The sequence below is a fragment of the Artibeus jamaicensis genome, unplaced genomic scaffold (assembly GCF_021234435.1).
Source record: "Artibeus jamaicensis isolate MK-2021 breed Jamaican fruit bat unplaced genomic scaffold, CSHL_Jam_final contig_426, whole genome shotgun sequence".
In the NCBI taxonomy this organism is placed as follows: domain Eukaryota; kingdom Metazoa; phylum Chordata; class Mammalia; order Chiroptera; family Phyllostomidae; genus Artibeus; species Artibeus jamaicensis.
Genome location: NW_026521826.1, coordinates 4,050,293 through 4,077,656, shown reverse-complemented (window position 1 = coordinate 4,077,656; position 27,364 = coordinate 4,050,293). Strand labels below are relative to the sequence as shown.

General features: G+C 46.2%; 1 protein-coding gene across 2 annotated transcripts in view; it reads right to left on the bottom strand.

Annotated features, from left to right (window-relative positions):
• CAMK1D (calcium/calmodulin dependent protein kinase ID) overlaps positions 1 to 26,849 on the bottom strand; it is a 391,400-nt gene extending 364,551 nt beyond the window's left edge. The window contains exon 1 of one of the 2 annotated variants that reach the window (XM_053665839.1): positions 26,329 to 26,849. In XM_053665839.1, the coding sequence (XP_053521814.1) occupies positions 26,329 to 26,420 (92 nt within the window). In that variant the 5' untranslated portion in view covers positions 26,421 to 26,849. The remainder of the gene's footprint in view (positions 1 to 26,328) is intronic. The other variant, XM_037155199.2, reaches the window with a different exon arrangement.
• Between the last annotated feature and the right edge of the window lie 515 nt (positions 26,850 to 27,364).

Genomic DNA, 27,364 nt, shown 5'->3' with positions numbered 1-27,364 from the left:
TGCTGGGTAGAAAGGACAGAGGCAGACATTTTCATCTTGTTCCTGATCTCATGGGGAAGAATTTATTCCTTTACCATTAAGTGTGATGTTAGGTCTGGGAGAGGAATTCTTTAATGTTTTTGTTGTGGGAGGGTTAAAAAAGGTTGTATCAGTGTTATATCTATTCACAAGAAATCCTAAATGTGTCTATTTCCCAATGGGCAACTCCCACAATATTTAATTCTCTAACAGAATTTCAGCATTCTTTGTACTTATAATAGGTAAGAAAAGGACAGTGACAGGTTAAAGGACATCTCAAGTCATTCTAAAGTCTAAGAAGACTTGAAATAGGCAGATTTAAGGAAATCAAATCCCCGTGTCTGGAAAAATAAACACCTGCTCACATAAAGCCTGCACGATGGGCATTAAGTTAAAGTCAATTTGACATTTCCTTGAGTTCACTGAATTCAGCCTCTCAATTCACTGCTGAAAGGAAGACTTTATTCTGAGCATGTCCTGAAATTCTGTGTTGACTTTCCTGATTCAGTTCCCTAAGTTCTCATTGCATTGCTCACCCAGATCAACTCGAAGTCTTCTTACGGTGCCTAAAAAAAATGGCAAGATCTATTGTAATTGTATTGAAACCTGTAAATTCTAGAGCAAAGAGGGATTTGATAGTTACTTCATTTGATTATTTAGTCATACTACATACTTCAGATCAAAACCTACACCCTGAAACCTGGATTATCCAGTTTGACCTCAAAAATTATATTAGAGCAACACCTTGGTTAGCTGGGAGGCACGTGAGGAAGGACCGGAGAAACCATCTGGACTTTAGAACACCTGCCTTCCAATCCCGACCCTCCCAATCCTAGCTGTGCATCCTTGAGCAAGTGACTTACCCTGCAGGGAAGCTGTGAAGACTGCATGACACATTATTCATAGAGTGCCTGGAACACAGTAGGTGCTGTTATTACTAGTAGTAGTGTTTCCTAACTAAACTGCTCAGGAAATAGATTAGTCTGGTTTAGTATAATTTCTGGTTTTCCGACTTTTATGACCAAAACTCCTTCTAAACAATCTGAGTATTTTTTGTGTCTCTGTATTATGATAGAGTTAGAGCTTCCATTTCATTTCTAAGTATTTCGTCAGCAAGATCCTATGTGAGCTACCAAAAGGTGAGTCGGGCTCATCCACAAGTAGTTTATAATCCTGTATAAATGAGCACGATACACACCATAAGGGTTCTGCATGCATTATAATTACACGATCTGGCAGAGAGAGAAGGGGCAGGAGATGGAGCAGGCTGTACAATGAGTGACTCGGTACACAATCTAAAACATGGTTTTCATTAATACATTTTGAACATGAGCTTATACAATTGTTGTTTACCTGCTTTCCTTAAAAGGGTAGAGCAGGAAAAAAAGCCAGTAATCTGAAAATTGTACTCTGACCTCATATCCCCAAGCCTCCTGAAAGGTCATGTCTACACCCTGAACACCAATTAGCAGTAGCACTGCTGAACTCCTCATTTCTCCCATTTGAGCCTGCTCCTGGCAGAGGCTAATTAACATATCTGAAACTGTCTGATTAACAAGCTAATAAAGACTGACCAGCTCTGCCCAGGTGACGCAGGCTGCTTCTGTGCTGTGGGCACACCACGGCCTTCACAAATGCCAGCTGTGATTCTAATCCACTCTGAGTGGTTTGCTCTGTCTACTTAGGAAAGCTTGAGAATGAGTCTCAAGACGATATATTTTCATAGCTGTGGAAACTGTAGGCACCTAACAAGAGTCCCTGTCTCAAAAGGGCTAGCACCGCGCAGCATGCCAGAAAACAACGAGGGAACGGGCTCTGTGCACTCTGCCGCAGTCACGATAATGAAACATGGACCCGCAACTTGCACTCATTCCAGAATCATGGCCTGGACACTCCCATGGTCCAGGTGCGGGGCTTAGCTGAGTCACAGACTTTCCAGAAAGCAACACAAAATTTAATTAAACTCTTATGAAATAACTATCACATATAAGTAGCTCATACACACACACACACACACACACACCAGGCTGTCTCATAATTAGCAATGTCAGCCACAAAAAACCATTCATCAACAACTAAAAATCATCAAGCAACAACAAAAAATCCCACAATGATATGGGGGAGAGGGACTCCTCCTACACAGGGTCTCCTGGAATGAAAGCAGTCCCCTCAGGCATGAGAGCCTGGCTCCTGCCACTGAAGGAGGAAGACCACATGGTAATGAAGCACCAAAAACAATGGCCACCCCAAGAGCTGACTGTTGATTAGTTCACTTCATTGCCACAACAGCCTGAGACAGGAGCTCCCGACTACTACACTCCTCAGCCACCCTGAGATTTTGATAAAGAATCAGGAGCAGGACAAGAAGAAGGAAGACGAAGTCATTTTTACTCATTTCAAAGAAGACTGGCATCTGGAATCCCAACGCACTAATGGAAAGAGCCCTGCACACCGAAGGTCTGGAAGTTTGCACCGGATCTACTACCTTTCGCTGCGTGGCCTCTGCTTTCTCAGCCTGAGCAAAGAACAAGATGTTCACGAGCCTCCTCTCCAGAGTCAACATTCTGAAGCTTGAAAGCTAACAGGTCCCTACATCTGCTCAAGGTCACATGAGACCCGCATGACACAAGCCCTGTGCTGGGCCTGGTTACCAGAGGAACATAATAGAAGACATTTCACCATAAAATGCTGTGTTTTTCTAGCTCTTCCTCTCTCCCATTCAAGATCTCTCCTAGAAGGATTCAGATTTTCATCACATTTGCCCAAGCCAAGCTGTGAGCACATCAGGAAGGGTGTTGCTTTCACTCTGCAGCTTTGCAAGGTACCTGGTCCATTGTTAGTGCTCAGCATGTATACAAAACTGGCCTTCTTCCACAATCGTTTGGAAGGCACAGCCAGTTCTTTTCTTTCCCATCTCCTTTTTATTTCTCTAAGTCTAAGGAAAAAGGAAGGCTTTCAAAATCAAAATGGGAAGAAATTCATAAAATGCATTAGCTACTTCACACAGGTACATACTTTGGTTTCCATCTAAACCTCAAACCACTCATTTTAACCTAGAGATGGATAAATGACCACCTAGCCATTATATCATTACTAAACATGTGAGCCTTAAATTAGTTGGTAAGTGCTCTTTAATTATATGTTGATCTGAGTGCACCGTGATAAAAATCAATCATCCATTTTATAAGGACAGCAATCCCATGAAAAGCTGAATGCTATTATGCTATCTGCTTCATAAAAGAAAGGATCTGGGGGCCTGGTTTCTGTTGTCAAACTGAAGAGTTTTGACATAAAATAGACTATAAGTGTGACTGAAACCTTGCAATATTCTCAACCTTTATCTCCTATTTGGAAGCTCAAACCGCATCATCATATGCGCTCTGCTGGAGACAGGCCTGAGGGAAAAAGGGTTTCACCAGATATGAAGCCAGAGCTGCCTCCTCTTCACGTTCTTCCCATCCCATCCCCACTTATTATCCAGGCCAAATACCTGCTCCTTATCATTTACACCCCCTCCCATCATTCCTTGCAACCAGAGCCTTAAGACACAGGGGGTATATAGCCCAGGAACTGTGACATCAGAGAAGAAAACACACGAGCGAACCCCTCCCTATTCCCAGCTCTGCCCAACATGTAGCCAATAGCTCCTTGAGGAGAGAAGTGGTTGTGACTTTCGTGGGGTCTTTTGTTGTTGTGACTTTCACTTTTGTATCCACAGGGCCTGTGCCATAGTACCACTCTGCATGTATGCCTGTGTATTGAACTACATCCTTTCCCCTTTGCAATTTGACACTCCAAACATTTCTGGCTACCCTTTGATTTATCAGTTACCAGGTTACTTGGCAATGCCTACCCCTTCCTATGCAAGGCCAGCACTTCTAAATAACACCCCTTTTCTAAAGTTCTCCCAAAGCATTATACTGATTTATCTACTTTCTGACACATTTTTTGAGAGCTTGTTTGGAGGTTCTAGCAGGGGAGCACAGCTACTCGTATACCCATGACCGGAGACCAGTCCTCTCCTCTGGTTGGGAAGGTCGTCCTCTTCCACGGAGTGTGCAGCTTCAGGGGGGACACACATGGATCGGTGAGGGAGGAAGGGGACACCCGCCTAGCCAGCAGATCAGCTCAATCAACCCCGGAGATCAATGAAGTGACAGATGTCACAGCCAGATTGCCCTCACATCCATATGACACATTTTTTAAACGATATCTAGATGGGCATTAGAAGTATCAGATTTGGCCATGAATCAGAGTGGCAAAAAATGGCCCAAAATGGAGTGATTTCAGCTATACATTTATTGACCATTTAATATCATACCATGCATTAGGCAAACTAATAATAATAACTTACTTGATTCATCTCACCAAAACCTCATAGCAACCCTATACCATGTGCACCATTACTATGCCCATTTTATGAATTATAAATAGAGGCCCAGCATTATGCAGACATATGGCTGGTGAGTAGGAAAACTGGAACTCGGGCCTGGGACTGCTGTACCCCACCCACAGACCAACCCCTGCTTATAAGGTCCATGTAATACTGAGAAAGCCTGCAGGCTAAAGCATTTAGGACCACCTCAAATTTTTGTAAAACAGAGCCTTAGAGATTTCTTTTTTATTTTTTAAAAGTGTATGCCCATACCTGGGTAGCATTTACCAGCCAGGATATCACAATACAAAACTTCTTCAAACATGCAATTAACTTTAGTAGTCAACAAACTTTTTCTTTACATATTTTTTATTGTTTTATTACAATGGTCCCAATTTTCCCCTATTGCTCTCCCCTGTCCCGCCCACCCCTACAGTCAATCTCCACCCTGTTTTCCATGCCCATGGGTCACTCATACATGTTCCTTGACTAGACCTGTCCCCAACTTTCTCCTCTTATCCCCCCTCCTGCCCCTCTGGTCACTGTCAGTCTGTTCCTTGTTTCCATGTCTCTGGTTCTATTTTGCCCATTTATTTTGTTCATTAGGTTCTTCTTAAAGGTGAGATCCTATGGCATTTGTCTTTAATCCTGAAACACCAATCCAAAAGAACCTATGCACCCCAATGTTCATAGCAGCACTATTTACAATAGCCAAGTGCTGGAAGCAACCTAAGTGCCCAACAGCAAATGAGTGGATCAAAAAACTATGGTACATTTACACAATGGAATCCTACACAGTGGAAGGAAAGAAGGCACTCCTATCTTTAGTGATGGCATGGATGGAACTGGAGAGTATTATGCTAAGTCAACAATCTTTTTCAACCACTAACCCTATGAAAATGTTAATTAATCACTAACACACCTCTGATATTAGACTCAAAGGAGCAGAGAGGAAGGTTTTATGATTAAAAGTGTCAGATACCTATGGAACTTGCAAACCCAGTGAAATGAAAATGGAGGGAGGCTTCTTATTCAAAATATATTAAGAATTTCGAGACAGAGGGAAAAACATATTACCTGAAGCAAGGGGACCTCTGAACACGGGCCACTGCGCATGTCCAGGAAGCGGGCCACAGACAGGATTGGTGTCCAGGACCCCCAAGGTCACTCTGGACTCTAGGAAAGAGGCTTAACGAATGGGCTGTGAAATGGCTCGGGAGCTCAGCTGCAGGTGTCGGAGGCTTTCTCCAGATTAAACCACATGCAGAATCGAAATCTCTAACTGAATGTTAAACAGCTTGGCTCCTCATACCTCTGGATGTGAGCTCAATACAAGGTACACTTTTAACTGCTTCTTATGCTAAGAGGTCGCCTGTGACGGCAGGCAAAGGTCATCTGGCATAGATACCATTAGAGAGACAGATTTCAAAACATGCCCTAAAGAGAAACAATGAGTACTGCTGCATACCACACTGGTAGAGCTTTCTCAATAGAGCAGGTGTTCAAAATTTGTCATATTCCTATCGGTTATCTCCTGGTGTTTTCTAATTAATGAAACTATAAAGAAACCACTTGAGGTACCTAATATATAATGAGGCCTTTATTGCACACCTAATAATGGTTTTTTATTACAAGCCCTGAGAAAAAGCAAATCTGATCCAATAAATCTTTGAAAAGCACAATACATTGTAACAAGAAAAAGAATCATTTTAGGGTGAACAGAATAATAATTTTTTTTTCAAAAATTAAAAGAAACTTGACTGAAGAGGACTGAGATAAGAATGAGAGACTATCTGTCCCCTGGTCACTCGACTGCTACCGTAACCAGCTCAGCCGGTAGGGACAGGGACAGAAATCATGTTCTTGTACATGCTTTAGCCATCTGAGAAAACAAACCAGACTTTGTCTGAATTTCTGGATATCTTCCTGAATTTTCCATGACCTTTTGCTAATGGATACCTAAGCTATCAATGATGCGTATTTTTTTTAAGTTTCAGAAAACACTTCGTTATGTTTGCCAGAACCCTGGAGTGAACACTCTAGCTTTTTGTTGCTTTTTATTTGTTTTTGCAAATAGTTTGATTCAACATCTCAGGGTTCTCCTGATGTTTTAAAAATGATTTTCTTCATTTTGCCAGTAGAGAATTCGCGAAATGTGTCCCTGACCTACAAAACAGTTATTAGGCCCATCCCTCTCTCAACACAGGGGTTTCTGATGAGGTGAATCGGGTCACAGGCTCCAGGTACCAGTGTCCTCCCCCTCTGATTGAGTATAATACAACTTCAGGTTCAAGGACAACATCTGAGCTGCCTGAAGAGAAGGGTGGCAGGACGGAGATCTGGAGACTCAATGATAATGGTCCTAACACACAAGTCCACACATCTTTCTGCCGGCACCCCCAGGACCAGGCCAGGGATATGGATTCCCAGGGCACACGCTAGAAAAGCCTGTTCCACCTCAGACAGCACAGCTGCGCACTGCACACAGCCTTCCAGAATCTTCTTCAGACAGATCTAGGTTCAGATTGCTGTCCTGTGACTTAATGTGACCTGGGGCCAGTCAGTATTCCACAACTGTCAAGAAGTACTTAATTCACAGGTTACTGATGGATTAAATGACCCACCAAGCGGTCAAGCGTCTAGGGACAAGGAGATATCCAAATATTGGCAGCCACTGTTATTCTTTGTCCAACGACCTCCACACCTTCCCACTAGCACCAGCCCTGGCAACCTCCACGGAAATTCCAGTACCTTCAGAAAGTAGGTGCTGGCAAAGGGAAAACTGCACATTTTTTCCCTCAGTAGTTTAGAGCAAGGAAAACTTTCACCTTAGAGTCAATGAATCTGGGACACCAAGACAAAGAATGTGTGAAATCCTGGGGTAAAGAACATCAGGAAATGCTACTGGACAGGCCGAGGAATTTCTCAGCCTGTCTTCAGTCACGCAGGTAACACGTCTCCTGAAGCAAAAATAATGCAGCTGATCACTACAGCCAAGGGACTTCCTTGGGTTTTAAACATATTGGCACGCAGAAAAAAAGTTAATGAAACCACTAAAGACCTGATTTGCAAGAGAAAGGCTGAAAAAGGCCAACTAGACACTGCTTCCATGAATAATCTCAAGACTGCAAAAAGCCATGTTTGAGAAGGAAAATTCAAAAAGGAAAAATGATAGGAAACAGTAATATTTCACAGGATACCACAGGACAGAGCACACCGTGGCTACCCAATTTATAGAAGGGCCTGGTGATCCAATATCATTTATATTTAGCTTTGGACCATCTTGCTGAGGGGGACCCTTTTTAAAGCCTGACAAGTTGGCTTTTTCTGATCACAGTCCCAGTGGTGGGCAAGGGCAAGAGCAAGAGCCTGCTGACAGCCTGAGAGGGGAAACACGGAGAAGCCCCACAGAAGAAAAACCCAGCCCAGCTAATCCACGGAGTGAGCAATCCACACGTGGAAAAGTGGTGACGACTTAGACAAAATCCAGACTAAGACCATACAGGAGGAACATTTTCTGAATTGCTTATCAGCTATGAAAACATTTAGAAAAGCGAGCTTCCTAAGAGACCATGAGACAATTTCATTACCTAGGTTTGTTTGTTTTTTTAACTGAACCAGACAAACTCTCCACCTATTCTTACTGAGCACGGAAGGTCCTGTGGAAGACACAGGGGAAACTGCCTCTGCACAAATGCCTCCCACTCTCAAGGAGCTTTCAGTTGTATCAGATAAACTGTCACAAAGGGAAAAGCTTGGAACAAGGGGCCCTCAACGGTGTGATTCTAAGACTGGAAGAACAGAGGCCGAGAAGCCCTACGTGGTCTGTGTCCCTGCGGGGAGGCCTGACGGGAGAGCTCAGACTGAACGGAGCCCTGGGGACGGCTGCGGAGACGATGGCAGCAGGAGATACTGCAGGAGCAGGACGCAGAGGATGGAATGGGAGCCTGGCACCTCTGTAGGGCACAGCGCGGAGGCTCCATCTCTCACTGGCCACTGAAGCCCCAGCCACAGCATCGGCCGTTCCTCAGAGTTTAACAACATTCATTAAATCAGCGATTTTCAACCCGTGTGCCACAAGAGTTTTCAGAACACACAGGACCTGACTATTCATTCAGGGGCACTGGCCTCTTTGCCCTTAGATTGCCAAATAAAAAATGACAACAGCCAACACAGTAACAGCTGTCAGGTGTGAATGAATCAAAATGATACCTTTTTGTTTTTTTGTCAGATTGGTAAACTTATTTTTTGATGTGCCACAGAATTTTAGTAATTAGTTTATGTGGGCCATGAGATGAAAAGGTTGAAAATCACTGCACTGCCCTGGCCAGTGTGGCCCAAGTCGGTTGGGGTGTTGTCCCACAGACCAAAATGTCATGAGTTCAATTCCCTGTCAAGGCACATGCCTGAGTTACAGGTTTGGTAACAGGCTGGGGTACAAGAGGCAACCGATTCATGTTTCTCTCTCACATCAATGTTTCTCTCCCTCCCTCTCTTCCACTCTCTCTAAAATCATGTCCTCGGGTAAGAATAAAAACTTTTAAATGTTTTTACAAAAAGAAAATCACCGTGTTAAATGAATACAGGATCACCATCCATTGGGAAGTGGTTCACCAGAGAAGCTACACTGGAAAAAAATCTCAGTTACCAGCTCTTATGATTCATCTCTAGTACATCTGTTAAAAATTATTCCCCTTCCCCTAAATACTTGGCACCATGTCTTTATCACTGTGTGGTACACATCCAATTTTGTCTAAGAGTTCAGAGGGCAAAATTTGCCAACCTGGACAAAAACGATTCTTTAAGGGGATGGCTAAGGGAGCTTACTTTGGCTCCAGACAGGTAACCCAGGTTCAAATCCCAGTTCCGTGTGACCTCAACCAAGTTACTTAACCTCTCTGGGCCTTAGTCTCCTTATCTCTAAAACAGTGATAATTCTGTATCTATTTTGTTGGCCTGCTGTGGATTTAATGTGAAAGTGCATGTAAAATACTGTACTTGGCACAGGGTCTAGAACCTGGTAGGTGCTCGATGAATGTTTATTACTATTATTACTATCACTACAACTGTATTCTTTGTGTTACAGAGCCACCATTCTCTTTGCCCCCGGAAGCAGGAACTCACTAAATACTAAGGAAAGCTAGCTCTTTTTCCCTTATGACTTCTGGAACTTTCTTAGGCAACACCTCAGCTCACCTGAGCCCCAATTCTAGCGAGGGGCCCTCTTCTCGGCTTTCACATCATACACCCACCATGGAGCACAATCACACTGAATTATAATTACACATTTATTTGTCTCTCTGCCCAGAAAGTTCCCTAGAGACAGGAATGATGGGTTTTTTTCTTTTTGTTTCTTTTTTAATCAACACTTCCTTAGTGCCTGGCTTGGGGAAAAGACTCTCAATCTATACTATCCATTTAAATTTTTTTTAAAGAAAAAACCCTTGGATTTAGTTTCAAAGTTCTGAAGTCTTAGCTGAAGTTTGCCTGAGGGGAATAAATAAAGGCACAACTCCAGGTGGCTTTGACCAGACTAACTCATTCAAATTTCTAGCACCAGGACAAGTTCAAGTTCCTCTCATTACCATGGGGCAGATAGGGCTTGTCAAGAGTAGCCTGATTTGCTTGGTGTTCAATAAACCCAGGAGCTTTGCACAAGGTTAGGATCCGTCTGGATTAAAACCCTCCCTCCTAGCCATGCTGGGAGCCTACACAGCAACCCCCAGACTCCAACTTCCTGGAGAGCTTCGGAAGGTGACCCAAACCATAGGACCAACCAAGTTAACTGAGGTTTCTGGAGGCCCCTGTACATTCATGACCCATTCCAACAATCCCAGGATGAGGTTATCCCTGGGGGATAGACATTCAAGAATTTTTACAAGAGAGAACAGCCACCAACAGCCTGGGGCTGGGGAGAAGACTCAGAAGTTGCCACACCCATGCCCCCATTAGGAGCTGAACCAGCCAAGGCAGGACCTCCTGGGGACAGCAGGCATGGCCCCTCCCTCGCCGGAACCATCTGAGCAACAGAGGAGCCGCTGCAAGAATGATGCCTCAGCTAGAAGAAAAATCACATTCTTCTTAATTGGGGCTTCCACAAGGACCATCAGAATCACAATGAGTATGGTCATCAGTGGCCAGAGATAGAATACACCAGGCCTTCACAGTATTTCTCACATAGTAAGATTTCAGAGACTGTTTGTTGAATGAATACATGAATATGCATTCTAGGCACAAATATGAATGCTATGGCTCTGGCTGACTTTCCTGCCTCCAACTTCCTCTTGTGGAATCAGCACTACTGCCATTCCTTAACTCTAATCCAACCCCTGTGGTTTTCAAAAATTCTTTCCCGTCTCTTTCTCTAAGCGCATTCTAATAAGATATAAACTCCTTAACACTGACCTATAAATGGCTATCAGTGCTTAATTTCTTACACTTGAGAAAATGTTGTGAGCCAAAGGAATGACTCTCTAGTGTTCAAGGCATCAGGTAGATTTTCGATGAAGCTAAAAATTGCGCCATGAGTTCTAATATCTATTTGCTTAAACCATCAACTCGATGCCCCTTTATTTAGCATCTATAATATGTAGCATGCATTACATCTCCTATTGTTTTTGAAGCAAAACCTCGCAACAAGCTGGAAAGGTGGGTACTGTTATCACCACTTCAACACAAGAAAACAGAAACTAATAAAGTTAGGTAATTTGTTCAAGGCCTCACAGCTCAGAAATGGTATGGTTAGGATTTGTATTTGGGTACTGTAATCAAAGCCAGTGTTCCTTCTTTTACTCCGCTTACCCATTCATTTACTCAGCACACACGATGAAACACGTAGGTGTTACATACGAGCTAGGTGCCACCTGTGTGTCGGACCTGCTCCACTGGCGGGTGGGAGAGCCCGCCACAGGCCTTTGTGCCGGGTCCTCCTCAGTCAGGTCTGGGACCCTGCAGCCATCATGGGAGCCTGCACTGCCCTCAGGTCTCTGACTGTGGTTCCCTCTCACCAACTTAAGGATACATGGCCTGGGAGCCATAGCACAAAGCGGGAACAAAGGCACCCACCGTGCATGGCTCCGAATCCCCTGTGGAGCCAAATGCACCCTTGGGAGCTCATTTTACAGCACCCACAAAGCATACAGGAATGTAGAGACAGTGCCGACAGCAGGAAACCTCTAGCAAGCCCAGTTTCTTCTCTGGAAGCCATCGTCAGTGCTAATGGTGATGAGACAATGACTCAGACCTTCACTCCAGCCATCAGTCGGGAAAACACAACAAGAAGCAGCCCAGCCAAAGCACCAGAGTCCTGAATGTGGCCAAAAGTAACCGTGGGACTCAGGCAGGCAACTTAATCTCAAGGCGCCTCAGTTTCACGGCCCACAAGACAAAGGAGCTGGTCTAGACAATCTCCATGTCAGTCAGAAAGACTTCACCTTCTGACCCCAAGAACGAGCTGAATGCAAACACAATGTTCTAAAGAGAAGTTCGCTTGAAGGTTTCAGGCGTGAGCAGTTTGGCAGAAGGCACAACTGTGCCTCTAAGTCTTGTTGTCTGTTCAAGCTGCCATGAAAGAATACCACAGACTGGGTGGCTTTTAAAAAATAGACATTTCTCACAGTTCTGGAAGCTGCAAAGTCTAAGATCACGGTGCTGGCAGATTTGGTGTCTGGTGAGGGCCCCCTTCCTGCTTCACAGAGAACCATCTTCTCACTGTGTCCTCAGAGTGGAAAGAGTGAGGGAACTCTGTGGGGTCTCTTTTATAAGGGACTAATCTCATTCATGAAGGCTCCAACCTCATAACCTAATTATATCCGAAAGGCTCCATCTCCTAATATTATGACTTTGGGGGTTAGGTTGCAACATAGGAATTCTGGGGAGATGAACACTCAGTCCACAGAAAACAAAGTGACTGAGAAGTTAAGCTCTCCGCCCTGCCCCAGTCTGGCAGAGTCGGCTGCCCTTGGACATGAGTATGTTTCACCCCCTTGTCCCCACAGGTGCGTCAGTCCACTGGCAGTCAGCTGAGCGGGGTCTCCCGCTGGCAGCAGGCTCTGCCCACTGCCAACTGTGCAGATATAGAGGTGGCAACGAGGGTAGAGATCATGACAAGAATCCCAGCCACACCATCACCACCACCAAGCTAATGCAAAATCCTGACACCATGAGGAAAATCAGACACCCACGGCACTCAACAAAGACTGCCAGCCCTATATCCTGACATTCAGTCCATGCACACCGATTTAATCAGACGAGCTGGCAAAATAATGAAATGCCTTCACACTGAGGAGTACGTAACTACAGCCCCATCCTAACCCGTAGGTCCTCCCCGCGGCTGGCCTCTGGGGCCTGTCCTGAGACCCCCCCAACCCCTAGAGGGACTGTTACCCTGCACCCTTCCAGCCAGCGAATCAATACTTACTCTCTCGCTTCTACTCACTCACATTTTTTAGCTTCTCTACTAGGAATACATGTTGCTTTTATAAATTTTGAAAGTTTTTTTTAAGGCGCTAATCACTTAAACACCAAGAATGAAAACAACATGCACGTGAATAGATCCAGCAAATATATACTATGAAACACTGGGTTTTGAGCTAATGCTTTCAAAGCTGACTACAGCCCAACTTCTCTGGAAACCCTGCCCCAAAGATGACAGACAGCCAGGTTACAAAGGGTGCATGATACTAACATCTATGAGAAAGAAACAGTATTAAAGCTACAGTCTTTATAACACAGTAATACCTTCTATTTGAATGAAGCCTTATTATACACACTTATCTTGTTCTGGACTCAAAACAGGTCCGCAGTGTAAGCAGGTATAATTCAGGTGCAATTACCCCCATACAACAAACAGGGTAACCAAGACATAGAGAAGACCAGGATTTCACAGATCCTCAGTGACAGAGTGGGGACTAAACTCAGATCTCCTGGCTGTCCTTCCTTCAGAGACATGTCCATGTCACCTCATACCCTCTCACAAGAACCTAATTCAACAATCTTGCAGCAGGGTGCTAAACCATGGGTAGCTTGGAATTGTTCCGAAAAGAGCATTTACGCCATGGAAATCAACAATAGTTACAAATCAGAGCTGGTCTGCCAGCACACAACTGATTTCCAGCGGTCTCCTATTGTGCCATGATGCATCCACAGAAGAGGGAGGTGTGGTTTTTTAGTCCATCGGCATTCTCTGTCCCCATCGACCGCACAAACCAGACAGGAGCAGCATGACATGGGAGAAAGAGCACTGAATTAGGAGTCAGAGCCTCTTCACTCTCCACCTGCTGCTTGGCAACCTTTTCACCTGAGTCATTTAATTTCCCTGAACTTCCATTTCCTTATCTCTAAAATGAGGGCAATGACTGCTGCCCACTCACAGGGTTGCTCTCAGACTCATGAGGAATCATGCACGTACCGTGAAAACACTTGCAAACTGCGTAACACCACGCAGCTGTGGGAAACAGTACAGCAGTACCTCAAAACTTAAGCCTGGAGTTACCATATGACCCAGAAATTCCACTTCTGGGTATATACCCAAAGACCTGAAGATAGAGGCTCAGCGAGATATGCACACACCCACATGCGCAGAAGCATTATTCACAGGAGCCAAAAGGTAGAAGCACAGACAAACAAATGGACAAACACAACGTGGTCTGTCCAAAGACATGGAATATTATTCTGCCTTCAAAAGGAAGGGAGTGCTGACACGTGGTATTATGTGAATAAACCTCGGGGACAGTACGCTAAGTAAAATAAGTCAGATACAAAAGGATAAACACTGCATGATTCCACTCACATAAGGTGCACATAGTAGTCAAATTCACAAAGAAAGCAGCATAGCTGTTGCAGGGGGCAGGGAGAGGGGACATGGGGAGGGAGTGTTGAGTGGGGTCAGAGTCTCCCTTTGAGAAGACAACAAGGTTCTGCAGATGGACGGTGGTGACGGTCACACTACAGCACGAGTGTGTTTAACGCGGCTGAAGTACGCACCTAAAAACAGTTCTGATGAGGAGGCTTAGGCATTTTTTTACCCTGCCTTAAAACAAACACGCACACAAATGTGAGGTCTTGATATTATATTCCAGTGTCAAAGGAGCTGAAAAAGCACCGCAAAAAGCCAACAATGTTTTTCAATCACCCCTAGGGCCACAAACTCCACTTTTGATGACCAAACTAACACAGGTAGGAGGAATCCAAGCAGTGCCACGCTTGCACATCACTGCCAGAAGCAGACCTTCCCCAACATCTACACAGGGTCTGCTCCAAAAGCCCACTGTGCGCTTGTTGTGAGAGCCATATTTCTATAGAGAAGTGAAATTTTTCATGGCAGTCGGCACCCTACTGAGGCCCAGAGAAGCCTCGAGTCCCTGCTGTGGCTGAAGTACAGCGTTAACAACCCAAGCCAGGTCCCGGGGCAGGGCCTGTGCTGGGGGAGGCAGGCGTGGCGGGAGAGGGCACGGAGGCAGCACCATGGCGACCTGCCCTCCCAGGGCCAGGGCCGACTCGGACCGGTGTTGTGATGGTTGAGGTCAGTGGGCCTGGGGTCCTCTCCCCAAAATGCCTCAAAACCAGAATTATCTAGTTTCCCTCCTGTCTGTCATTCAACCACTAATTCTCTCTGGTTAAGTGTGGGAGACAATGTACTTTCTTTAAAATCCCTTGTATCATAAATGACTGGTCCCTCAAACTCTCCAAGGATATTTGTATCTTCCAATGTTTCAAGGCAAATTTCAAGCAGTCATTTTGATCACAGTTAAAGAAGTGTCAGCCCACACTGGGTGGGGCAAAAGGAGGTTTACAGTTATTCATGTGGAAAATAATACCATAATCAATATGTAATAGTACGAGAATAAACTTTTTCACATCCTCACGACTGCAAACATGCTTTTGCCCCTCCCTGTATGTGGGAAGATACCCAGGCTGGGGGCACTGGCCCTGCCTGGGTGTCTGGGGCCGCATCACTCCACCAGACCTCCCACTGTGCACAGCTCATCTTCCCTCCACCCAGGAGTTTTCTAAAGCTACAGAGGTTTGGGGGGGTTGTTTTGTTGTTGGTTTCCCCCCACAACGCTGTGGGTCATAGAGGGAGGGGCCAGAGCTGTGTAGGAGATAGGCAGGAGGGTCGGGGACTGTTGAGGTGTGGTTGGCCATGATACCTTTAGGTACTCATTTCCAGTACCAACTCCAGTTTGGTGTACACAGTCTCCGTGATGTGTGTCGCGGTCACGAAAGACAGAGAAGGGTCCCCTCAACAAGCAGTAACATCAGCTGCTTTCAGTTTGGGAGCCTCTTCTTGCCCTGCTCACCCTGTCACGTGGAGGCCCTAATAAACTGTGACCCAAAGGCCTTGTTTGGCCACCACAAGGGTGAGAGTGGACAGGTCAAGATGAGGGCTACCTCTCAATTCAGGCATTAGCACCCCAAGCATCGAGTCTACAATGGAGGACCAGGGAAAGTAATCTTCTGAGATCTTCCTCCACCCCCCATCCAACAGGTCCCTATAAGGACATTTTTAAATAAACCGCTATATACATTCATGTTGGTATATGCATATACTTGCTGCCATTTTCAAACTAATATTAAAACAGATTCAGCATGTCCAGATTTTAAACTATAAAACTCCATGCTGTAAAGACACTATAATAAGAAGTTACTTAAGCCCTTTTAACATCAATTCTCGGTGAACTGCCCGTTTAAGAAAAAAGCCTGGTGAAGGTGAAGAAGGGACACAGCTGCACCAAGTTCACATGAGAAGACAAAGTAGAGAGAAAAGAGGCTGCACAGGCTGAGGTAGACAGGGGCAGATTAACACACACATGCACACACACAAGCCAGCTCAGGGTGAAGGAGAGGTACAGAGACAAAACTAGGAGGTAACTGGAGGAAAGAACGAGCCTGTGATATATGGCGAACCAGGTCACTCCACCACACAAGCTGGCTCGGAGGACGCTTCAGACCAAGTGCTTGGTTAATGCTAGCACCATACTGGGCTAATCACTGTCCTGTGGGAAGCAAATGTTGAATGGCTCAACGGGCCATCCAAATACATGCGAATGGCCTCTGAGGAGCAGTGATCCAGCACCGCGGGGACTAACGAGAGAGAACTAGCTTTTACTGAGGACACAGTCGTGGTCCATGTACTGCACTGCACTGAATCCTCACTACAGCCCTTAGATTAAGTGCTGCTCTTACCCTGTTCTACAGATAAGGACACAAAGCTGAGAATGGCAAATCGATTGGCCCAAAACCTTATAGCTAGGAGGAAGTGGACCCACAATTTGCATCCATGTCCTGGTGACCTCAGAATCTACATTCTTACTTGCTCAGTTCTGTGCTGTGGAGAACAACCAGCAATCGTCCTGCCCTGGCTCACTGACGATTTGTGACAGTTTCTCACCTCGGCCTGGGGGGAGGTTAAATGTGCACCATTCTGCGTGGTTGCAACAAGAGCTTCCAAAATCAATTTCCAACAGCTACTGACATGTTCTTCCAATACTACCAGCCCTGAATATCCATAGGTAGTCAGCCTCAACCACAGCCACTAAAGGCAGCTGAAGTTACTGTTTACTCAATCCCAACTATATCCTAGGCAGCTCTATACTTCACTGGATCCTTATAAGAACCCCACAAGGCCGCAACTTCCATTCCCCATCTTAACTGGGAAAGATCAAGGAACTTCTCCCGATGCATATAGCTGTGAATAGTTGTATTACAATTACCTTTCTATTATTTTTATTCATTGCCTTCTGATGCCTCCTCTACCTGCCCTTAGCCAACATGCTGTCTTAAAGCCTTATCCTCGAGACTGGCTTATCCAAGACACAGAATACATCTGGTTCTGAGTCCTAATGAAATAGTAGAAAAAACAACACAGGGCAGACAGCTGATCACTGGAGACATGGCACAAACTTGGGCTGCTATGGAACTTGGCCTGTGGCATCCACTTGAAGGTTACCATTGGTCTCATTGGAGCCTGGGTAATTCATACACACATAATAAACATGTCTAAAAATGAAGAGGGGTCTAATAGGACATGAGCCCAAGGACAAAGTTATATCCTGCACCATAAAAATGCAAAGGGGCACCCTATCAAGATACTCATGGCATATTTCACAAAACTAGGACAAATATTCTGAAAATTTATATGGAACTACAAAAGATGCCCAGTAGCCACAACAATCTTCAGAAAGAAGAACAAAGTTAGAGGAATCGTGCTACTTTATATAAAACTATACTATAAGGCCACAGTAATCAAAACAGCATGGTAGCCCTAGCTAGTATGGCTCAGCTGATTGCAGTGTTGTCCTGTAAAGAGAAAGGTCATGGGTTCGATTCCCAGTCAGGGCACATGCCTAGACTGCAGGTTCAGTCCCCAGTCAGGACGTGTACAAAGAGGCAACCAATCAATGCTTCTCTCCTTCTCCCCCTCCCTCCTTTCCCTTCTCTCTAAAATCAATATGTGTGTCCTCAGGTTAAAATTAAAATAAAAAAAAGAACAGCATGATAGTGCCATAAAAACAGACATATATCTCAGTGGAAGGGAACAGCAAGCCCAGAAATAAACTCACAACTTCATGCTCAATAAATATTTGACAATAGAGGCAAGAACATACCATGAGGTAAAGACGATCTAGTCAATGAATTGTGTTGGGAAAATTGGACTGATACATGCAAAAAAAAAAAAAAAAGAAACTAAAACATCTTCTTGTACTGCACACAAGAATAAACTCAAAATGGATTAAAGACTTAAATATTAGACTGGAAACCATACAAATTCTAGAATAAACCATAGGCAGTAAGATCTTGGGCACTTCTCATAGCAATATGTTTTCTGAACTATCTCCCCAGGCAAGAGAAATAAAATAAAAAAAAATAAACAAAATGGGACTACATCAAACTAAAAGTTTTTGCACAGAAAGTAAAAGCATCAACAAAATAAAAAGACAAACCACTGAATGTGACAACATATTTGCCAATGATACATCTGATAAGGGGTTAATATCCAAAATTTATAAAGAACTTATAAAACTCAGCACAAAAAACCAACAAACAATACAATTAAAATTGACAAAGGGCCTGAATAGACACTTCTCCAACGAGAACATACAGATGGCCAGTAGACTATGAAAAGATTCTCAAGATCACTAATTAAAACCACCATGAGAGCCCTGGCGGAGGTGGCTTGGTTGGGGCATCGTCCCGTACACCAAAAAGGTTGCAGATTCAATCCCCAGCCAGGGCACATACCTAGGTTGCCAGTTAGATCTCCTGTTGGGGCACGTACAGGAAGCAACCAATCAATATTTCTCTCACAACAATGTGTTTCTCTCTCAACAATGTGTTTCTCTCTCTCTCTCTCTCTCCCCCTAACCTTTCTCTCTCTGTAAAATCAATGAACATATCCTCAGGCGAGGATTTTTTAAAAAGAAAGAAAAAAAAACCACAATGAGATATTACCTCACACCTATGAGAATGGCCATCATCAATAAATTAACAAACAATAAGTGCTGGCGAGGATGTAGAGAAAAGGGAACCCTAATACACTGTGGTAGGAAGCCAGATTGGTGCAGCCACTGTGGAAAGCAGTATGGAGATACCACACAAAATAAAAAATGGAACTGCCTTATAACCCAATGATTCCACTTTGGGGAATTTATCCAAAGAAACACAAAATACTAATTCAAAAGAATTAGTGCGCCCCTATGCACCCCTATGTTCATTGCAGCATTAATTATTGTGAAATAGCTAAGATCTGAAAGCAGCCCAAGTGCCCAACAATAGAAGCAAAGAAAAAGCCATGGTACATTTACACAATAGACTACTACTCGGCCATAAAAAAGGAAGGAAAACTTACCCTTTGTGACAGCATGGATGGACCTGAGAACATTATGCTGAGTGAAGTAAGCCAGTCAGAGAATGACACGTACCATATGATTTCACTTATATGTGGAGTCTAATGATCAAAACAAAGTAACAAACAAAATAGAAATAGACTCACAGATATAGAGAAGAGACTGACAGCTGTCCGGGGCAAGGGGTCCTGGGGCTAGGTGAAAAGTGAAGGGATTAAGCGTGGGCGCACACACACACACACACACACACATCTCACAGAGAACAGCGTGGTCGTTACCGGAGAGACATGGGGTTGGAGGAGAGATAGGAGAGGGTAAAGGGAGCGTAAATGATGGCAAAAAGGGATGTGACTTGGGATGGTGAACATACAATATATAGATGATGTACTATAGAATTGTACCCCTTAAACCTATATAATTTTATTAAATCATGCAACCCCAGTGAATTTAATTTAAAAAAAAGAAAGTTCAAGGGACATAACCAACATGAACTAGCAAAGAAGATCAGGATGGCATCTCTCCCAGAGTTCACACGTTCCCGTTTACCCACACATGCACTGCATTAGCCATCCTGAGTCAGAAAAGAACCTTGGGTCAGCTGACTATGGCACCAGGCTTCACCCATCAACAGTTCCTTTCCCAATGAATGTGTCCCCCCAGCGGCTTGTGGGTTCCCTGATGACCCTGTGAAGTCTGGTAAGGATTGGAGGCTTGAGGTCCTGAGGTCTGCTGCTCTGGGTGCCAGCTGACCAGTGATGCGACAATCCCCTGCTGGACCAATGCCTAAGCCCTCCCAGAGGAGAGAGGAGGAGAGAGATTGGAGGGGATTTCAGGAGATTTATATGGGAGAAAATAAAGATTAAAGGGATTTACAGAGACCCAGCCAAAGACAAACTCAACAAATTAACCCCTCGAGTACTCCCCTGTGAGGACACTAATGTCCATTGGCCCAGCCTGATTACTGTCCATTCAGTTGACAAGTTCGAGCCAGAAATTCCTCCTTGAGACAGTCTTCATGAGCCCCTCTGGGGACAAGCCGATCCAAAAATGCAACTTCCCAAACTCTACCCTGCTGGTCAATAAGGACACTAAGTTTATCTCTTTTCAATCAAGAAAAACTTCCATTTATCTTCTCCAAGTACAGTATAGTACATCCTATCAAAGAAAAGACTAGCTGGAGTTCTCATGTTTATGATTTTTCACTGAACTTTGGGCTGTAAATTCCCGAATCAAGTGAGAAGTTACAGGTTCTAGGCCCACCTTCAAAGTGGTCTAGTTTGATAATCCCAAAGGCAAAAACCTACATTTTCCCAGAAAATGAAGCAGTTCTTCCAGCTGCTAAAATGTCCAGCCTATCCTGGCCTTCCCTCGGTGGCGGAAGAGGAGACACTTCAAAAGCCCTTTCCAGACACAAGTTCCTGGAAGGAACACAATTCACCTAATGTAGCAGTACCTCGCAAAGAGAATCCAGAACTCTAAAGGGCATGAGCTTACCCTCCAAAGTAGGGGTGTCCAACCTTTTGGCATCTCTGGGCCACACTGGAAGAAGAAGAGTTGTTTTGGGCCACACGTTAAATACATTGTGGCACGTAATTACAAAAAAACACCTGATAATGTTTTAAGTAAATTTACGATTTTGTGTTGGGCCACCTTTGTAGCCATCCTGGGCCACATGTGCAGGCCATAGGTTGGACACCCTGCTGTAAACTGTCCCCAAAAGCTTCTGAGAGCATGGACAGGTGCTCTGAAATCCTTGGAAAAACTGACCTAAGCCACCAATGATACCATTCTTTCAACCCAAAATCCATGGAGAATCTCATGCCCCACATCCAACCCCTCCAAATGGATCCAGAATCCAACCACTTCCTACCACTTCTATCTCCATTCCCCAGTCCTAACCCACCACCATCTCTCCTCTGCAGCGTTACAATGGCCCACCGACTAGTTTCCCGTCTTCTGCCCTTCAGATGACCAGTTCCTCAACACAGTAACCACAGCCGTGAGAGACACACCTAAGTCACATCAAGTTACTGCTCAAAACCCTCCAATAGCCTCTCTCACCTCAGCTCCCACTCTCCTACCCGGTCCCTCAGTTCCAGCCACCTTGAACACGAGGCCTCAGAAACACAGGCACACTCCCACCTCAGACCCTCAGCCCTTGCTGTTCCCTCCAACTGGAATATTCTATCTTCAGCTATCTGCGTGGCTCCTTCGGCTCTTTATTCAAATATCAGCTTCTCACAAGGCCATCCCTGGCTATCCTTCCTCAAGGTGTAATAACTCCCACTCCAAAAAATCCCTTTTCCCTGATTTATTTTTCTCCCTAAAATGCATACTACACACTCCACGTTTTAATTATTCATATTTTTTATTTTCAAACTCCCTCACCAGAATGTAAGCTCCAGGAGAGCAGGCATCTGTTTGTTTACTACTAAACGCCCCCACGCAGTGCCTCCAATGTGGCAGGTGTTCAACAGATACTTCTAAATGTGTAGAAGGCTGAATTGATATCGTGCCATAAAGAGGAGGAGGAGGAGAAGCAGAAGGAGAAAGAGGAAGAAGAGGAGGAGGAGGAAGGGGAGAGAAAAGAAAAGAAAAAGAAAGGAAAAAAGGGATGATGACTGAGAAATGCAAGCTTCTAACAATATTGCAGCTGGGATACTCTTGGGTAGAAGTCTAGGGACTTTCCACCCAGTTTCCTCTTGACAATATGCTTAAAATACTTCTCCCAAACTCTAAAATTCAGAGTAACCCCAAAGAAAATACTATTTTAAAAAATCAGGTAGTCAAATATACAAACCACCTCAGATAGCTTTGCATCCTCCCTCTCTCCCCTATATAGACTCCAAGAGAGAACAGCTGAGTCTATTTTCCACCTGGGCCTTCAAATAAATCAATCACTGTATGCTCAACAGGTGTACCAAATGAGCAATTTCAGAATAAGGAGTGAAAGTATTATACTAAAGGAAAAAGATAGTGCTTGCCCCACAGAAACTTCTATTTATACCCTTCCTAAAGCAGCACCCAGCAGGCTCTCACTTAATGAAAAAGAGAACCCACTCTGTAACTGACATTAAGTGGGATAAGACTTCCAGTCCTGACCTGTCTCATTTTGCCACTAGCTTGAGTGTAAAACTCTCCCTCCAAACAGAATCGGCTGCACCTGGCCACACATAGCGAGCTCCTGAAGAGCAGCAGCGAGTGCCTTCCTTGTACAGGTGAATCTTAAACTCTCTGGGTTGTCAGGGCACTTTAAAACCATATCATCTTCTCTGCCCCCATGATTTTAGGGATGAGGAGGCTTGGCAAATGGCCCATCAACCTACAGGCCACACACCCCATTAGTGGCTGAGCCAGACCAAGAACCAAGGCTCACATCCTCCACCACGCCCGCTTCAGCCCCCACAGACAGCAATCACTTCCATGTAAAATGTTTAGTCTGTCAGAAAAGCATGTATTCAGACCCCGCAGAGATGAAGATCTGTTTTCTAGGACATGCCAGTTCCTATACTCCAGGAGAAACGAGGTCTACTGGGAGAATCCTGTGTTGTGCCAAGTATTAAGGCCTTCTCTATTCAGATGCTGTCCGAGGCGTGGAAATTACAGAACTGACTTTTGTGGGCCTGGGGTACTTCCTGGACACCACACCAAAGCTTTCTTCCTATCAGTATATTTCCCCAAAATGCATTTTTTTGTTTTTGTTTTTGTTTGTTTCAGAAGGTGTTAAAAGATATCCACAGTACAGGTGGCCTGAAGGGCCTCAGCAACTAGGCCAACAGAAATGTTTACTACTCCTAATTTGCTGTTACACAGTATTTATCTGCTTTCATGGTGTGCCAAGGATCTGCCAACATGTCACTGATTAATAAATAGTAATTAAGTCTTACCACCTTATTAAGAGATGAGGTTAGGTTTCAGGATTCCCTCTCAAAGGAAGCCACACTGCAGCCCACAGGTTAAGTACCAGGTTGGCCCTGAACCTGACTCAGAGATGTATCTGCTAATCCAGACCCAAATCACAAAGATGGTTTCCCCCCCTGCTGTCCTTTGCTTCCTCAGCCTATTGTTCCTCCCTCTTGGGTCAGCCTTCACTCTCATTTGTCACAACCCTCCAGCAAGGCCCCTCTGACCACATGGAGTAAACGGCTAGACCCTTAAGCTTCAATAATAAGTGTTCTGCTCTGCAAGGAAAGGTACCTGGGTCAGGCAGCCAATATCAAATGACAAAGCTTGGCAGAGTGCTCACCAGGCCTTTACGATGCTTTATTTGAAAAGCATTTCAACATCGCAAGCTGACAATCTGGGTCCTGGCAGGACTTTCCTGCCTTAGAATCTTAAAGGCACATGGTAAGACTACACTTTCAGGGATTATTTCTGTAGTTTGTTAAAGGCATATGGTGAAGGTGTAACAGTGACTGGGCCCACAGAGTGCCTTGGAAATGAACCCCAGTTGCAAACGTTGATGCCTTTGATTCATGCCAGGTTTCATTACTCCATATCCACACTGATGGCACCAGAAGTGACCTCGCTATTTAGACTCAGGATGTGGCCCAGGATGAAACAGGCACCCTGAACTTCAGACCACTTCTAGAGAGTCCAAGGAGACAATGGTGATAACCCAAAAGCTTTGACATATTACAGATTTATACAACAGGTTACCACACAATTATGTTTTCTTTACATTAACATTAAGATTAGCTTTCCAAAGACTAAAATTAAGTCACATTGTTATTAAACATTTGCCATTACATAATCCACAAAGTGGTTCAATCCCACGAGGATAATCATGACTTGTTCTGCCAAGATTCAAGTGTCAGCTCCACCACTTACTAACAAGCTCAGTTTGACAGGTCACTTTCTCTTGCCTGGTTTTCCCCTCTGCCAGTTGGGGGTGACAGTAAATACTTGTAAGGTTCTTACGAGAATAAAATGAGTTAATACATGTAAGCACTTAGAATGATGCCTGCCACTTAGTATTCATTTAATAAAGTCACCCACAATTACCATTATCATTATGTCATTGAATAAAAACATTTTTATCATTTTATTGAGTTTCATGCTTCTAGAACTTCTGCCAGCACTACAAGACCTCCGTGGGAAGCTCCTTTTCAAAGAATTCTTTTTAAGTCAGAAGGCAAATCTCTGGGACCCCAACACAGACCCACACCCAAGTTCATGGGGAATGTGACCAGAGTCCAGGAAGTTGTTCTGCAGGAAGGTGCGCTACAGTCTCTCCAGCACCAGGAGACAAACCCCATCCTTCCCAGAGGTGGAAACGGCCGCAGTCATTCCCAATCAGCTCCTGCGAAAGCAGAAGCCGCTCAGTGGAGCCACAGCTCACTGAGCCTCGGCAGCCTGCCACTGCGGAGGTGCAGCTTTGGGGCTCTTCTTGGGAGCAGCAGTCACTTAGGGGACGCTGCATCAGTCTGCCTGGTGGCTACAGGCGGAGGGAACAGTGTGAGGGGCTCAGGTGGGGACACACCATGCAAAGGGATGCATTCTCACATGAGGGGACTCTACTCTCTCCAGTCCCTCGATCCACTGTCACGTAATGGGTGCAGGGACCACAAGTAAGGGCATGCTTTTAGTTTCTCAGTAACCTGAGATCTCAGAATCACAACCCCAAACCCAAATAAACCTCAAGTAATTTTTTAAAGTTTTCTCCAAAATCGACTCCTTAACTGGCCGTGCTGAGAGGCAGCCTCAAACGACCCTCATGTGAACAGGCTAGGTCTTCTCCATTTTCACTGCAATAAAGATGGACTGTGTAGACCCTCAGGTGTCCTCCCTGAAGCAAAAACACACAAATTCTAGGAGACCCCATTCTCCACCTCAGCAAGTGTGCCCTCCCAGGAATCAGAGGCATGGCAGAGAGGGCCACCTGCACAACTTCGCTCTGGGGGACCCACTGCAAACATGGGGTCAGGGGTGGGAAAAATGACCAAACAACTGCAGTGGACCTTGGGTGTGAGGTAGAAGACAATGTGGGTTTGGATACAGGTTCTGGAAAAGCAAACAAAAAAAGACAAGTAAAGCAGGGGAAGGAAGGAAGGAAAGATGGAAGAGCAGGTTAATTTATCCTACAAAACACCTCCTTCTTCTCTTTCCAGCCTAATCAACACCTCCCAGAACCCCTGCAAAATGTCCAGTTCCTGTAGCATGTGTGTATGAATATATACTGATCAGCAGCAGATATTGATCACATGAGGGGAGAAAACACTTGAACTCCAGATGCACCAAGCAGTGCCTGATTTTCTTCCACTATGAGCCTCCCCAACTAGTCTGCTGCCCTCAAAACAAAACAAACAAAAACCAACTCCTGGGCAGAAAGGGAACAGCAGCTGATCGGAGCGGCACATGCTTGCTACATTCACGCCATCGACTTCCGATTATTCCTTTCTTGAGACGCAGCCACCAGCATCGGACTAAACACAGCCCTGGAAAGAAACCGCCTGCACAGCGACACTCGCAGACCTTCCCTCGGAGACGTGCACCCCGGCGTGCAGCTGAGCCTCCGTGAAACGGACACACGCTCAGGTGAGGCGCTGCCCACACGTGACCCTGCACACTGCGAAATTCTTCCCTTCCACAAACGCGTGGCCATCCAAAGTCTTGCCTACACCTAATACGTACAGATGTCAATTCTGTAAGAATACACGATGAAAAGACAGAAATGGAAATGACCGAAGCCCGATTTTCTCATGACCACGTCTCTGGTTGACACGGTGCGCCCCTACACACGGTGAGTAAACGCGCACAGCCAGTAAACAGAAAATACACCATCTCAGGCCACAGTCACGCGTGGGTAGAAAGAAGTCGAGAGGGCGGCGGTGTCAGGGGAAGTGTTGAGTCGCCTGCCAGCGGGGACTGTCCTCGCAAAGCGCAGAGCTCCGGTCCCAGGAGCCGTGCCCACCCGCGCCGGGGGCGCGGACCCACGCGTTGGGCGCGCTCCGCAGAGCTGAGAATCACAATGAGAACGTGGCGACCGGCGGTTCCTGCGGCGGTGGCGGCCGCGGTGGTGACATCGGAGCCGCCTAAGCACCCGTGGCCGCGGCCCCCTCCACCCTCTTCTCCCTGGTCCCCACTTACGTTCCGAGGGTCTCCTTGAACTCAAAAATCTTCTTGATGTCCTCCGCTTGCTTTTTCCAGGAGGAGCTGCTCTCGCAATTCTCCCGGGCCATGGCAGACGAGGGGCGGCGTGCGCGGCGAGCGGAGAGGCGGCGCGGCCGGGCTCGTGGGGCCGGGGCGGGCGCGCTGAGGAGGGGGCGCCGGGCGGCGGGGGCGCAGGGGCGGCGGCGCGGGCGCAGGGGTGTCCCGGAGGGCCGGGCCGGCGGCGCGGGGATGCTCGGCGCGGAGCCGGAGGAGACTTGCTGCAGCGGCAGAGCTTCCTCTTCTGCAGTTTCCTCTTTCACTCTCGCCGCCGCGGTCCCTCCCTGGCTCGTATTTCTGCTCGCCTCTGACACAGACTTCCTGCCGCCGCCGCCGCCGCTCGCCCGGCTGTGCCGCGGGTTGCCAACCTCACTTTCTGCTACTTTCTTGCCTCCCTTCTCCGCCTCCCCGCCGCCCGCCTGCTCCGTCCTCCTCCTCCGCCTCCGGCGGGTTCCCCGCCTCCCCGTACGCCCAGGCCACCCCCCGCCCCGCCAACCCCACGCCTCCCCGCCTCCCGCGCGCTGCGCCTTCGGGGAGGTCCTGAGCCCCGAGCGCGCTGGCACTGCCCTCAGCCGCCCGGCCACCCTCCTGGGCGCCGCGTGCGCCCTGGAGCCTGAGAGAGGACAAGTGTGGGGACCCGAGCAGGTGCCGTGCTCCGGGGCGCGTGCGGGAGGAGCCCAGTTCCCCGGGTGCTTTATTAATTCTGCAAAGTCAAGTCTCAGGGGCGCGAGGGCTTTCCTCCCCGGTGGCGGACGGGGGCGCCTCTGCGTCGTGCTCGGCGACAGCAGGGCTGGACCCGGCGGGAACCGGGGCCGAGGCCGCCAGGATGCTAGGCGCCCTCTCTACGTCCCGAACACTGGCCGACACAATCGCAGCCCCACGGATCGCCAGCGGCGCCGGCCTGGTGGGCCAGGGCCGGTTGTTATGGGGACCGAGGTGGCTGCCTGGTGCTAGCGAAGGTGGGCGTTGACTCCGC